This window comes from Sesamum indicum, linkage group LG11 (genome assembly GCF_000512975.1).
Source record: "Sesamum indicum cultivar Zhongzhi No. 13 linkage group LG11, S_indicum_v1.0, whole genome shotgun sequence".
Lineage (NCBI taxonomy): Eukaryota > Viridiplantae > Streptophyta > Magnoliopsida > Lamiales > Pedaliaceae > Sesamum > Sesamum indicum.
In genome coordinates, this window is record NC_026155.1 from 11,289,511 (window position 1) to 11,305,018 (window position 15,508).

Genomic DNA, 15,508 nt, shown 5'->3' on the forward strand with positions numbered 1-15,508 from the left:
AATATTGATCCTATAAATACCGTAGATCTGACTCAATGGAGATAACTGCATTTATTGCATTGACTATTTAATTTCAAATCGCATATTTCTATCGCGACCACCAATTAACTTGGGCGTCGGAGGGTTTTCGTCGAGGACGAACCCGACTAGCTTAATTTACTTGTTTTAATCTCAGACCCCGTTACAGATTTAGGAGATGACATAACCAGATCGAATTTATTGATCAGGATCACACGTTCGAGCCGGATCAAATATAAATATATAATGAAGAAAAATAGGCAGGTACACAAACTCCAGCACGAGAGCAACTTCAACTCTCCCACGCCCTTCATTAAATCCATATGATGTCAAAATGTTTGCTCTTTCAACAACCCACCCTATATTAATATACCCCTACCTCATCCTTCATCATCCATCCCCAAATTCCCCCCCACCCAATTTTTAGGGTTTTCTATATATGCAAATTTCGTATATTTTTTTGTTAATTATTTGATGAAAATCGCACAGTAGGACTAGCATTGAGAAAGTTTTCAATTTATGAGATGAAATATAAGAAAATCATAACAAATGAGACTAGATTGAAAAAGATCCTAACATAAGGGACCAAAAATATAATTTTTTCTAAATTAAAATTACAAACTACTACAAGAAATTATGCCAATAGCTAAAAAAATTAGAAAGGACAGTAATTTATTAGTATTTAGCAAGGGATAAGAATGTTAAGTTCTTGTGATTTCAAAATTAATATTGAAAATAAAATATTTCCTTACTATAACTAGAAAGAAATTTTAATGTTGCAAAATTTTGTAACTGGCCTTGTCAAAATATTTGAAAAGTCCCCGTGAAATTTTTTTACAAACAAGTATTTGTGTTAGTAAAATTTATAATAAAATCAGCAACAAAAACATTTGATACTAAAATTCGCATTCGATCGAATTACCTAATAAATACTTTCCTACTAAACTCGTTGTGTCAACATAAATTAGCAACAAGTGCCGTTATTTTACAACGATTTATGTGGTTGCTAATACCATTATTTCTCGTAATGGACTTCTAAGAATTTATATTTATAATTCCGTAAAAAGTATATATAAGATATTAATGTAATTAAATCTAATTTTAAAATACCATAATACAATTTATTCAAGATATTAAAATGATATAAATCATACCATTTTAGTAATATATTTTATATTGTACTGAAGTGACGTGATTTATAATATTTGTGATACTCTTAAAAACTTGATCGATACAGAAAAATTTTGCTAACCCCCCACCCCACCCCATGACCGGATACATAGGTGATGAGAGATTAGTCAAATCAAAACTACTTGGTGAAATTCCTTCAAACAAATCTTAAACGTCTTAATATTGTGTTAGGTTTATTGTTGTTCAAATCATTCAAAGCATTCTTAATTCCACAATCAATTAAGATTACATAAAGTCCAATGTCTTTTATGCCACAATTATTTGGCAAATTAATTACCCCACCGCCCTAATTAATCCTTCAAACTTCAAACTATAATCATTACAAGCTAGCTGGCAAGAAATTATATGGGGAAATAATTTTTGGTTTAATTTTAAAGATATAGAAAAAATATTATTTTAGGGATTAAGTAAATTAAATTTAATTTTTTTGAAGGAATTAAGTAAATTGTGCATGATTTATATACTTCCAAGAAATGTAAAGGGTAAGAACTAAATTACAAATGTAAGTCTACTAAAATATTTTTAATATTTTTGTTAGGCTTTAATGTGCAGCACACTTTGTTATTAATTCCATATATTATTGAATATGTATTTAATTACACCACCCGTAGAGCCTTCGCTTTAATTTTCATCTGCTCCAATATTAATAAATATTTATTGTTATTAATTCACTATTAAAGGTTCCGTTGATCAATAATTTTCTTTATTTTTATTCTTAATTGCCAGAAAATCTAATTAGAACATCATAATTTTCTTGCAAGTTAATGCTACAACGCTTTATTTCTTTATTTTCTTTCTTATTATTTTTGCAGAATTGCAAAAACATATCTACAATGAGAACGCCAATAATTATGTTACAATTATTAGCCATAATTCAATATTCTAATGTAGGTCTCTGCCCCAAATCGACTGCAGACGATGAGCTCGAGTAATTTATAAGTCTCAAAACCTCTTATTGTAGCGATATGTATTTTAAAAACAAAATAATAAAACTCATATATTAAAATAAATACCTCGCGCAATAATACATTAATGGGCTGGCAAGTTATGTCAATATTAATTATTCATGGTGAATGCAAGAAAGTCCAAGTTTAGTAGAAAACTGAACCACGTGAGATTTTTTGAGGATTTGAGTTCAAATCTCATCAAATGTGCAGATATTTATTTATTTATGCTATAATTACACTTTCTTCACATGACGTTTATTGTAATTACACATAAACCCCTTATAGTTTGAGAAATTATATCTAACACTTTTGCAATTGCTTCTGTTAACAAATAAGTCCCCCATTAGACAAAATTTATTGAATTTGCTGATATTATCAAGAAAAATCAGAAAAATATATATTTACCCCTAATTGACTTATTACTGACTTACATCATATCAAATAAATCTTTTTATGATCAGATTACACTCATACGCCTTCACGCGTTAATGCATGTGAAGAGGTATATTTTCACCGTTATAAGAGTAGTTTAGTCCAAAAAAATTATTTGACATGCAATAATACAGTTTTAAGTCAATCAAGGGTAAAATATCAATTTCCATTCATGAATTTTGTGTTAATATCAGCAAATTAAGTGAATTTTGACTAACGAGGGGACTTATTTATAGACGGAAGCAAACCATATGGGTGCTAAATGTAATTTTTTAAACTACATATAGAGAATTTATGTATGATAACTGTAACAATAAATTATTGTAAATCCATATATAATTAATATAATTATTGATTCATTATTATTTAATACCAAATAAAATTACATATTTAATTGCTGGATGTGGGGGAAAACCAATGTTTAATATATATCTAAAAATTTAATTTATGATAAAATAGAATGGAGCAGATGCATTGTGCCTTGTATTTATAGTGAAGCATGAGAACAGAGAGTTAGGGAAACATCTTTCACAGTTAAGACGCATTCTTAAATCAGAATTGAGAGTACCTTAACAACATTAATAATGCCACCAATAAATAGCTTCTAGGTATGCCCTATTTCTGCCATAAAACAATTAAGTTTTATGGCAAAGTCAAATGTTTAGTGGAAAATTTTGGGCTTATTTTTCTTAAATATTGATGTAGATTTAAAGCTAACCAATTCAAAATCATATCGTTGACTCAAGATGAGATCGAGCCCATGTACGTGGTATGACTAGGGTTTGCTATTTTTCTAATTATATGCACCATTTAATACCACAATAATTTATTAATATACAATTTTAAATTAATGAAAATTAGGTCACCAAGTAGAACAATACCTATACGTTGGTGAATCCCGAACTCTTGACCTATTGGTTATGAGACCTCAATTTCGCCAATTAAATTGAATTTTATCAATGATATTACTTTATTCAAGATCGCAGAATTCGAAAAAAGTATTAATATTTGTTTATTAATTTTATGGAGATGAATTATCATATTATGAATTAATATTTTAATAAAAGATGCTTAATTAAGAAAGGAAAAAAATGATAAAAAACTATCCAGAATATCTGGATGATGTCTAGTTTCAAATAGTCGGTCGAGAATTAATCCCACCAAATTTCGTGTATGTAGATATATATTTGCTTTTGTAATAGATTCTTATTTGTATATTCTTCGATTTGAAACAACTGATGGATTTCATCAGCTTCTGAACCGAGTATGTTAAATAATAGAGAAAAATGCAAGTAATTCTCTTGTGATATCGCAAATGAGCAAATTATCTCTTATAAAAAAATAATAGGGATTTACCTTTTTATATTTTTTAAAATATAATAATTTATCACTCTATGTTTTTTAAAATGAATCAATTTACATCTCTATATAAGGAGGTAAATTGCTTTATTTTAAAAAGTACAGGAGGTAAAATTGCTATATTTTTTTATGGAGGGAGGGTAATGTGCTCATTTTCAATATCACAGGGAGGTAAATTGCTATTGACCCTTAAATAATATAATAAATAGTATGTTATAACAATAATGAAATTTATATATGTATACTTTAGTGGAAGTAAGAGGATGTGCCGTTAAGCGCTTTAAAATATTGAATTTTATTCTAAAAATAAATTTTTAAAGTATTTGGAGAATATAAGCTGTTAGGGTGTTTGGCATAATAAGGTATTTTATTGATAAAATGGCTAAAATGAGTATGGTACTATTAAAATCAAATAAGTTGTTATTTCTTGACATATTTTGCTTTAAAAAATTTTACAACGCTTTTATAAATAGTACACATTAGTTTAATTCAACATAAAAATTTAATAGATAATCTTTTTATCATTAAAAAAATGACGATTATTACTACATGTACATTCATACCAGTCGATTACTAATTTAGATATATAGTTTATATTTTCTTTGTTTATGCAATGATTATTTCTATTTTGTATAATTTATAATGTCTTGAATTTATACTTTTCAATAAATATAATATCAATATTAATCTTATTTTTATTTGATTATAATAATTTATTATTAAATAATTGAGTATTTTCTCTTTCTTGGATGTTAGAAAAATTAAATAGTAACAATTAAATCATAGAGAGAAAAGTGTTTGTGTGTGTGTGTGTGTGTGAGAGAGAGAGAGAGAGAGGGTGAGTGTATGAATAAGGATATTTTTATCTTATAACATATTAATTTTATATAATTTATAAAATCTTATTAATATAGTTAAGAAGATTAACTTTTTATTAAGCTTATAAGATCCGAAACATCTCATTTTTAGATTTTATAAGCTTATTTAAAAAAAATTAACCAAACACTTTATTGGAGCTTATGAACTCTCTAACATTTTATAAGATATTTTTAGGAGTTTATAAGAAAAAAAAATAATTATAATTTTATAACCATTTATTATATATATTAAACAAAAAAAATTCTAATGTTTTTATTTTTGTTAAAAAAGAAAATCTTATAGTTTGTGGCCAAAGTTGATCAAAAGATGAGAAAAAAGTAGGGAAAAAATGAAGAGGGGAAAGAAAATGAAATGGAAATGAAATTGGAATGTTGGAAGCCCTGATTTATGCCAATTTCCCTCCTTTTTTGCAACATCACGTGCCTTTTTCCGAACTCGCAATATTATGGTACCAAAAATGAAAATGACATTTTTCAACGATACCGAAAAAGGGTTTTACCCTATTGTGTAACATTCATACCTGCCGAAAAAAGTTGTCTTATTTGAAATTAAATTAAAAAAAAAATTCCCATACCTGCGTTCTAACTCCTTAAACACCATCGAATTAGAGGATGAAGATCGGGCTGAATAGAGGTTGGTTTCCAACAACTGGGGCACCCTGCCAACTAAGAGAAAAAGGGCTTGCCCGCTCTGAAGGAAAGGTTTTCCCCAAGCAAGAGTTTCCTCGACTTTTGTCATAGTATGTTATCATGATTAAAAATAAAAAATTGTGGTGAATAATAATTTATTATGGTGCGCAGTAATCATTATTCATAATTTCTATAAGCAAGATCAAAATATCAATCATAATTAAAAATCATAAAACATATTTGGACCATAACTAAAACCATAACAAATAATAATTAACGAGAATCCTTGATTATTTCACACTTTTCAACACTTTTGAGACGAAATCACATAGTACGTACAGGACTTACGTCAATCAGGAAAACTAGTAGAAGTTGGACAAATTACTCAAAAATGGTCATCTAGCAAGTAAAGTAGAGATGAGCTTCAAGTTTGAGTGGATGGTTGATGATTTGCTCCCTAATTCACAACCCATATCTTAATCCAATTAATATTATCACGAAACTTAAATTTCACAACTCGAATTACACAGCAGCTATGCACCAGCACTAGAACGACCATCATTTTTTGTTTTAGTCAATTGATTATATTTACATTGATGCAGGTCGTACAATTTGGGTCGGGTCGCTGGATCTTGGTACCATGAGATTGGGTCGCTGAACTCTTCTTTGAGCTCCCTACAAGTGGATCCTAAGAACAGAACACACGTTATGCTTGTTGGGTAAACCCCAACTAAAATCCTTCGATGCTTAAGTTAGAAAAAGTGGAGTCGAAAGCAATCAGTTGAGAGCTAGTGACAAAAAAAAACGTAATAAAAGCACTTGCCATAAATGTTCATAAATGCTGGTATTTATAGGGTACGGTACCACATAGGAACTTGCCACGTGGCATCATCTGGTTGTCCGAGTGTCAGGTGATCCGATGGTTATCAAAGCGGGCTGGTCAATTGGACCGGGCCCGACCCAACCCGCGTCTTCATGCGCGGATCCTACCCTTTATTGCAAATTTCTTCAAAAATGAAGGACAATTTGATCTTTTGGTAATTACCTTCATCATACATCATTTAATCAACAATCAGTATACATTAGTTATCAGTAATAAATATGTGTACTTCACTAAATTATTATTATAATAGATTAACAACTACTATTGAAATAGATTAATGTCCATATATTGATAAAATTCGAACCCATCGTCTGTCAACTTTACCAATTAAACTAGAATTTATTGGCAACGCGACGATGATTTGGTGGCATAGCTTGAATGTGCGATTAATGTGTTGCATTTTATAGTAAAATTGATTCTCTTCCCAAAGCTTAATTATTGCTATTTTTTGTACGTAACTTGATAGGACGTTAACAACATCTCTCTCTCTCTCATCTCTCTCTGGATGAAAGCATAAATGGAGTGGAATATATACATATACATATATATATATATATGGTTTTGCAATTGATGATCTGAAACTTGAAAAGTGAGAAATTAATGGAAATAATATATAAATATATATATTTAAAGTCTGTGAGAGAGTAAATATGACTGCAACACAACTTTAATTTTTTATAGAGTATAATAATATATAAGTATATATGGGGTAGGGAGTGATCCCCTCCTTTTCAATGTTCTTGATTTGGGTTTATGTACGATTTTATATGTGAATTCAATGTGTAGGTAGTGTCATTCAACCGTATCAGAACCATTAACTTTGTGTTTATGGCCAATAAATTATATGTCTGATCTGATCCTACGCACCTCCTCCGATCCCTCATAATTACCCCTTGCACACTATTCATTATATTACACCACAAATTAGTTTTTTTTTTTTTTTTTTTTTTGGATAGATTGTCCTCTCATCCTGTGGTTTAATCATTAGTGTAATATCATCAAATTGAGTGAATTTGTTAGACAGAAACAAACGTCATGGGTACTATATGTAATTTTTTAAATCACAAAAAATCTATATGTACTTACACCAAATCTCAGAAAAAACATCTTTTCTTGTGTGTGTGGGTGTGTGTGTCCCTATGGTTGCAACTTGCAAGTCCTTAGATGCTCGACTACTCAATCCGTAAATTAATAATTGCATAGATCTCAATTTTGTCTGATGTTACGTGATCAGGGAAACGATGGATTTTTTTATTTTTCTTTCTTTCTTTTTTGATCTGCTCGGAGTTGTTTTTATAAGTAGAAAAGTCGTAATTTCAGAATGCACCATCATCCCTACACAGGAGTTCTTTTAATTAATTCGTAAGTTTTGATTATGAATAATAATATTATTTGTTTTCGAGTACGTAAGTTATTTCATTTAATTGAATTATTAACTGAATTATATGAAATATTTATAATTAAATGAATCATAATTTAAGATTATAGAAGTTTAGAGAATACGTTATTGTTGTTGTAGTTAACAAGTATCTAGCATTATTATTCATAATTCAAAAGGCATATTTTTTGCACATCACTATAAAAATTGGATGAAAACCTAACGTAATGGGATCGTTGTTACACGGACATTAAAATAATGCGATATTTATAATTTTTCAAACAACGATGAGATATTTATAATTATACCAAATTTCAAGAGAAGTAGTTGTAATTTACCCTAATCATTATATATGTATCTTTCTGTTCTTCCTCTTTCATCCTAAACACATCCTTTTTAAACCCAGGAGTACTTCTTCAATATTGATGCATGTAGGGCTCTCGAAACTCTTCACAAATCGATTAAGAAAAAACAAATAAAACTAAATGGTCCCCCGATCGATCATTATAATTAAATTTCATGTACAGAATAATTTCTTCATAGGATAATGCCTCCAGAATTAATGAGGTTTGAACGTTGCGGCCATGTAGATGAACGACAAATATACGAAGAAAAAAAGAGTAAAGCAAATTAAACTACGATGTCCAAACATTAAACGCGGTAATGCAATGTAGAAGAAGTAGGTTTCTGTGGTCCTGAAGTTGGGAATTAATTCATCTTGTGCTTCATTGTACATGCAAATTTAATTCTTACATATAAATGTACACAACGAAAAACAAAATCGAGTTATTGTTGTTCGTTGTAGTACATAAATTCGCTTAATTTCTCATCATTTGGGTCGAAACAGAGGGGCTACGTATATGTACCCTCTTTCGACCATCAGTTTCTTGAAATTCATTTTTTTTTTTTTGTCGCAACAATCCAAACATAAGATAGTAAAATGTTTGTTTTTTTATTGTTTTGGAGGAAAAAAATTGAATTCTTGTTTCGATATAAAGAAATCCGTCAGCTATACTTATCAGTAAAAATGAGGTTCTAATTTATAATAGGGAAATATATGGTATTGGGTTATTATATATCCAATTATATGTTATTTTTCTGATAATTAATTTCCCAAATTTCAGTTTTGTTTATTGCTTTGGTTAGGGTTTATTTTTTTATTTTTAAAATAAAAGATGCTTTAATTTGGAGTATAGAGGTCCACATAATTGATAAGAATGGATCCTTTTCATTTTTCTTTAGTGAATTTATTGGTCATTAACTCATTATATGCCCAATTTTGGGATTGTAATAAAAGCATGAGCATAAATGTTGTACAAAAGTTCTGGTGAAGAAAACCTCGTGCTTCAAAGTACCATAAATAATTACTTAAAAAATAAAATATGCCTACATAAGTATATATAATAATTACTCAAGAATTATTAATTAAATAAATAGACAATATGCATGAACTTTTTATATGTGGGTTTTAAAAGAGTAAATATTTTAGAGTTTTTTAGTCGGAAAAATAAAATTTGACATTATATATATTATTAATTAATTAATCATTGAGAATACTAGTTTTGGATTTATTAGTTTAATTAAATTATATAATTACGGATAGTTATATTATTTAATAATGCAATGACATATATATTTAGCTGCGTGTGAGAATAGCTAGTGTATATCTTTTTTCTACGAAGATCAACTACATATATCATTACATCATAAATAGACAAATATAAATAATTTCAAAATTTAGCAATTACCAACAATTTGATATATATGATGTAATGATATATATGTCATTGCATTATTAATTGCAACTAAAGCTACTTAGTAACTTTGCGTTTGTTTTACTTTTGTTGTCCTGTTTTTTTTCTTTCTGCAGCTTTCTGATTTATATTGAAGTCCAAACTAGCCCTCGACTTTTTGATGTTGAAATATTTGGGAGTTGGCACCAATGCTAAAAACTAATTAAAAAAAATTAAATAAGAAACACAGAGAGACACACACAATGTGTAACCAGTAAAAGAGTAGGCATGAAATGGTATGTCCAATTTATGAAAGTTGAATTAAAAGTCTCAACCTCCCCTCATTGAAGTCATTGCAGAGCGGCATTAACTGACTTGCCCTACAGAATTAGCCTCTAAATAATGTGGAGAAGACAAGCTACTTCAATTTCCCTGCACCTCCCCACCCCTTTTCACTCCACACCAAACATAACCCATCAATATTCTAATTAGTCACAATTTAATTCCCCCCCCCCCCCCCCTATATAAAAAATTATAATTTATTTAAAAAAAAATAGCACCTTGAGGACATTTGTTACGGTGAATTGCTATTTCGCCATAAAATTTTCTCTAATTTACAGCCGTCATATGTATGTGATATTTTTTGGCTAAATTTATAATTTTTTGTCCAATTTTTTTTATAATTTATTATTTTTTTAATTTCAAAATTAGATTATAGAGTTGTAAGTTTATAGTTTTCCATTGTTTTATGTAACTTTTTTTTTAATGTCAATATTTTTCATCCAAATCTAAATAAAAGTGGATTAGATGTAAATGATGAATTTTTGAAAGGGGTATAAGTGTAATTAACTAAAAAAAAGTTCGTCACACCATAATAAAAAAATAAGTTAATTAAATATATCGATTGAAGAACCATGTATTTTAATATCTAGGTACAACAAGATTATAATGGGTAAAAAATTAAATGAATATTACTTATATAGTTCTACTGGTGGGACTCGACTTCAGGACCTGAAACGTTGAACGTTAACTTTGCTATTTGACTAGTCCCGTTGCGTCCTATGAGAAAATTAATTAATTAAATTGAAGAACATTCAAGTTTTCACAGTTGTCACATAATATTTTATGTGACATATTTAAGATTTTCTGCAAAAATGAGGGAGGTATCAATTAAATGTTGGTTCTAAAGCATTAACCCCATCTGTAATTAATTTCTTGTTGCATTTTCCTATGAGGGCTTTTAATTACTGGCCTATTTTTAAATTACAAAAAAGTACAAATTTATTTTGAAACTTGCTGGTTGGCCCTCATCCATAGTGCTACCATATCAGATTCGGTTGACTAAATTTAATTCAGTATTTACCAAATTCCAAAAATTTTATACCAGCCACTTAATATTAGAAAAAATATAATTTTTTTTTCTATATATTATAATTAAAAGAAAAAAATTATAATAAATATTAATTAACTAAAAATATGCAACAATTATTATTTATTGTTTTTACAAGAAAAACCAACTATGCTCCTGGTACATTATTTTTATGACCACGATATATAAAATTGATAAAAAAATAAGTAGAATTTTCACCAAGAAAAAGTTATTTGTCATGGCTAATTTGCCATGGCTTTTAGTTATGACAAATGTTTTAACCACCATAGCAGATACCATGACTAACAACCATCGTATGACTGTGGTTAATGATTATTTTGTTTTTAACTATGACAATTAGCCATGATTAACTGATGCATTTTTTGTAGTGGTAAGAAAAGAAAGTCACGTGAATAAATAAAAATTATTGGTTATTGAGATTAATTATCATATGTACTGAATATCTAGATATGATTTTGATTTTATAAAAATAAAATATTGAACAATATAACTATACTACACCCTCCATCTTTATTGAATAATAAAAATAAATAGATATATGGTATTGGCTACATAACAATTATTTGATATTAGTTTTTCTTAATATGAGCCCCTATCTCATTATTGCAATAATAATTTCAAAATTATTGGATCATAAAAGCGTAGGTGGAGAATACCCGCTTTTTATGATTTAATAATCAATAATGGATCGAATATGCTACACGCACGATCCATAAAATGATGATCAATTAAATTATAAAACAACGCTTTGTTCTTAATTAGTTAAAAAAAAATAAAAGAAATAAATATTGGCTGAACAAAGTAATGTGGGGGAGTTAGGGAAAGCTAAAGTGTCACAATAATTGATCAATGTTTCATATTTCGGAAAAAAATATATAATTAATTATTCCATTAAATTTAAAAAGGACATGCGGTATAATAAATTTGTATATAGTTACAAGAACCAGTCATTCCTACGTGCATATAATAAATAAAAATAAAAAAAATATAAACCAATTTATTATATTGATTAAAGAAAAAAAAGAAAGAAAATAATAATTTACCAATCAAGGTAAACTTTAAAAAGTTAATTATTTTATCATGATGGTATTTTTTACTTCATAGAAAATTGGTGCGGCAATGTCATTAAACACCGTTTATGAGTGTGGAGGATTTTATATATATATACATATATATATATATATACTATAATTATCTTTCCTACTTCATATATTATTCTTGTTTTAATTCCTATTATTCTTGTTACAATTTCTATTTATATAATTGTTATATATATATATATATATATATATGTATAGTGGTATGGATAACAATCACGGGCTTCAAATGTGTCCAGCAGATCAGCCCACTTTTCTTGGCCCACTTATTAAGCCCACCATATATATAAAATTTTGACATATAATCTCGGTACGAAAAGTTAATTATTAGCTCTACACATTTAAAAAATTAAAAAACAAAATAACTTACAAAATATATGATATCCAAATATTTTTTAAGCTCGAGAAAAGTAAGTCATTGATGAAAAAATAATAAAGAGGCAACAAATAGTATGAAAAAATTATCAATACGTTTGTTTTCATTTTCAAATTATTTTTCGAGACAAGTCAAAACATATCCAATGTTTGTCATCATTTAAAAACACCTTATTTAGGTGTTTTTAACTATTTTAATATAAATACATACATATATATACACATATATACATAAATATATATATTTAGTTTAAACATAACGAACACGTAAATGACACATTTGCTGTACTTTAATTTTTTTTTATAAAAGTTGAACATGGAATTAAATGTATTGATAAAGTCCAATTTGAAAACATTTTAAAGAATGCGTTATGCTGAGGATAAAAAAATAATTTGATGTGGGACAAAAAAATATAATTTTTTGCAATATTACATATAGCCACTGGAATGCATAAAAGATTCATTTTCTTTCTTTCTTTCTTTATTTTTTTGTTTATAGTAAAAGACACCAACTGAAGGCAATTAAAAATAGAAACGAACACGAAATGGCGGGAGAACCGTCGAGACAGATTTTGCAACCACCGATTCGCCGGGGCCAAACTGCTGTTTGATTCCGACCATCCTTGCAAATAATTAACGAACCCTAAATCTAGCACACCCTGTAATTGATAAAAGAATACAAGCCTGCTATCACCAGAGCCGAGAATGGCGAGGGGCATCTCTCCTCAGCCGTCGAAACAGGCTGCAACACCTCCTCACGCGGAGGATGAAACCGTCGGGGACGCCAACGTTCGATACGCTGCTTCTTCTGGAGGAGTTAACATTTCGGGCGGGCATCGGAAGAAGACGGCGGGATTGAAGTCGTGGCTGGTGCTGGACTCCACGGGTCAGGCCCAGGTGGTGGAAGCGGAAAAACACGCCATAATGAGGCGGACGGGCCTCCCGGCTCGCGATCTTCGGATACTCGATCCGCTGTTGTCATATCCCTCCACCGTTCTGGGCCGTGAGCGCGCCATTGTTACCAATTTGGAGCATATAAAGGCTATCATCACGGCCCAAGAAGTTTTCTTGCTCAATTCTAGAGACCCCTTAGTTATTCCTTTCATCGATGAACTCGAACGAAGAATTTTGCGCCATCATCAGGCCATCAAGTCGCTGGTGAAGTCCTTATCCTTCTGAGTTTAGATTTTGTGCTGGGATGATTTCTTATAGTTGAATGTTCACTTCTGTCATAGAATTTAAAAGTGGAGGCTCGCGGGATCCCATTTGCTGATGTTTTCTCATATGATTGAAGTTCTTGATTTGCTGTATAATGGCCTTAAATTTGAAAATTCCTTTCCTGAGTTGCTGTTCCCAGATTACTGTATAAATATGCAGAGCTAAATTAATTACTGTAGTGTCCCGGTTAACTTTGTTGTAGATTCGTTTTATTGAATTTTTGTTATTTCCATGAAATATATGATTATGTGTTTAACTGTTTTTTGAATTTCTAAATTGAATAAGTTTGTCTAGGACAACTGTGTAATTTGTACTTATTTTGTATCATATTTATACATCTATTTTTGTTGCAAACTCTCATGTGTTAATGGGTGATGGTGAATAAGGAAGCTGGAGATGGAGAGAACACAAAATGGACACATTTGTACGGTTTGGGAGAGCCACATCCAAGGACAATAAGTCCTCGAAATTCTTCTATCAATTTCCCAAGCAAGGAAGAGGAAGGGAAGGGGGATGGCAAAGAACAAGCTGCAGAGAGTCGAGATGGTCCAAAGTTGCTTCCTTTTGAGTTTGTGGCTTTGGAGGCTTGCCTTGAGGCTGCTTGCAGTTGCTTGGAAAATGAAGTAGAGAGCTATTTTATGCTACTTCTGTTTTGGAATGTGGTAGTCTGATTTTTGCTCTTACATCTGATTGCCGTTGTTCCTTTCTCTGATTTCAAGCTAGGCAAGGACATTGGAGAGAGAAGCTCATCCAGCTTTGGATAAGTTAACTTCAAAAATTAGTACTCTCAATTTGGACCGTGTCCGCCAAATTAAAAGCCGTTTGGTTGCTATAAGTGGACGTGTTCAGAAGGTCTTACGGATTGATTTTCTGTAGCGCCTTTAATTTAAATTTATTTATCTCGATACGAGTTTGATTCACCACATGTTGTATATGACTGGATGAACACTTCAATTTCACACGACTTTGATAATCTCTCTCTTTGCCCTTTTTCTCGTCTGTCTCTGTTACATCAACTTATATTCTGACCTTGTACATCTCACATGTTTTAAAATCCTGTTTATTTAGTCACCGACTTAATTTGTAAGCCAACTTACTTGTTTTTATTTATTGATGAAATTTTATTTTACTGAATCTTGCTAATTCCTCTTTACTGGTACTGTAATAGTCTTACTATTTGTAGACCTGTTTGAGATGCTTTATTTTCTTCCACCTACTGATGCTAACCTGATTTATCAGGTAAGGGACGAGTTGGAGAATCTACTTGATGACGATGATGATATGGCAGAAATGTATTTGACAGACAAATCGCAGCAACAACTAGATGGCTCTTTCAAATCTTCCGTGCTTGTTCAAGACGGTACGGATGAAGACGTTTGTGCTGAGATGGATGATAGGCATGTGGAAACCTCTGTGTTGCGTTATCAATATACAGTATATTTATACTAAGATTGTTTATACAAATGATTGTACATATGCTTCTTAACGGGTAAATTCATAAATTATTTCAGGACCCTGGCTAAAACGTTGATGGATGGGAATGAGAGTTCACAAGTGTGTGATGATCCTACTGTTCTCAGCAAAGACAGCGCTGATGATGCACATACCAATAGTACCCGCAGTTCCCTAAGCAAGCAGCTTGACGTGGAGGAGCTTGAAATGCTCCTGGAAGCATACTTTGTTCAGATTGATGGTACCCTAAACAAGTTATCCACAGTAAGTGATTCTCTCTTTCGCTTCAAGTCACACAATATCATGCTAATTCTCCTCAGTTGAATGTTTTCTGAAGCTGAGAGAGTACGTAGACGACACGGAAGATTACATCAACATTATGTTGGATGACAAGCAAAATCACCTGTTGCGAATGGGGGTCATGCTAACAACAGCAACCCTTGTGCTGAGTGTTCTCCTGACTGTATCTGGTGTTTTTGGCATGAACATCAAAATTGATATTTTTGATGATAAAGAACATGGGATGA

The 15,508-nt window shown here is 30.3% G+C and overlaps 1 protein-coding gene across 1 annotated transcript in view; it reads left to right on the forward strand.

The window, feature by feature from the left end:
- The window catches only part of LOC105174012 (magnesium transporter MRS2-3-like), a gene marked incomplete in the record, with an annotated part of 4,091 nt that continues 1,391 nt past the window's right edge, over positions 12,809–15,508 (forward strand). The window contains 6 exon segments of the mRNA XM_020697882.1: positions 12,809–13,469; positions 13,916–14,152; positions 14,253–14,381; positions 14,769–14,949; positions 15,085–15,245; positions 15,319–15,508. Of these exon segments, the coding sequence (XP_020553541.1) occupies positions 13,017–13,469; positions 13,916–14,152; positions 14,253–14,381; positions 14,769–14,949; positions 15,085–15,245; positions 15,319–15,508 (1,351 nt within the window).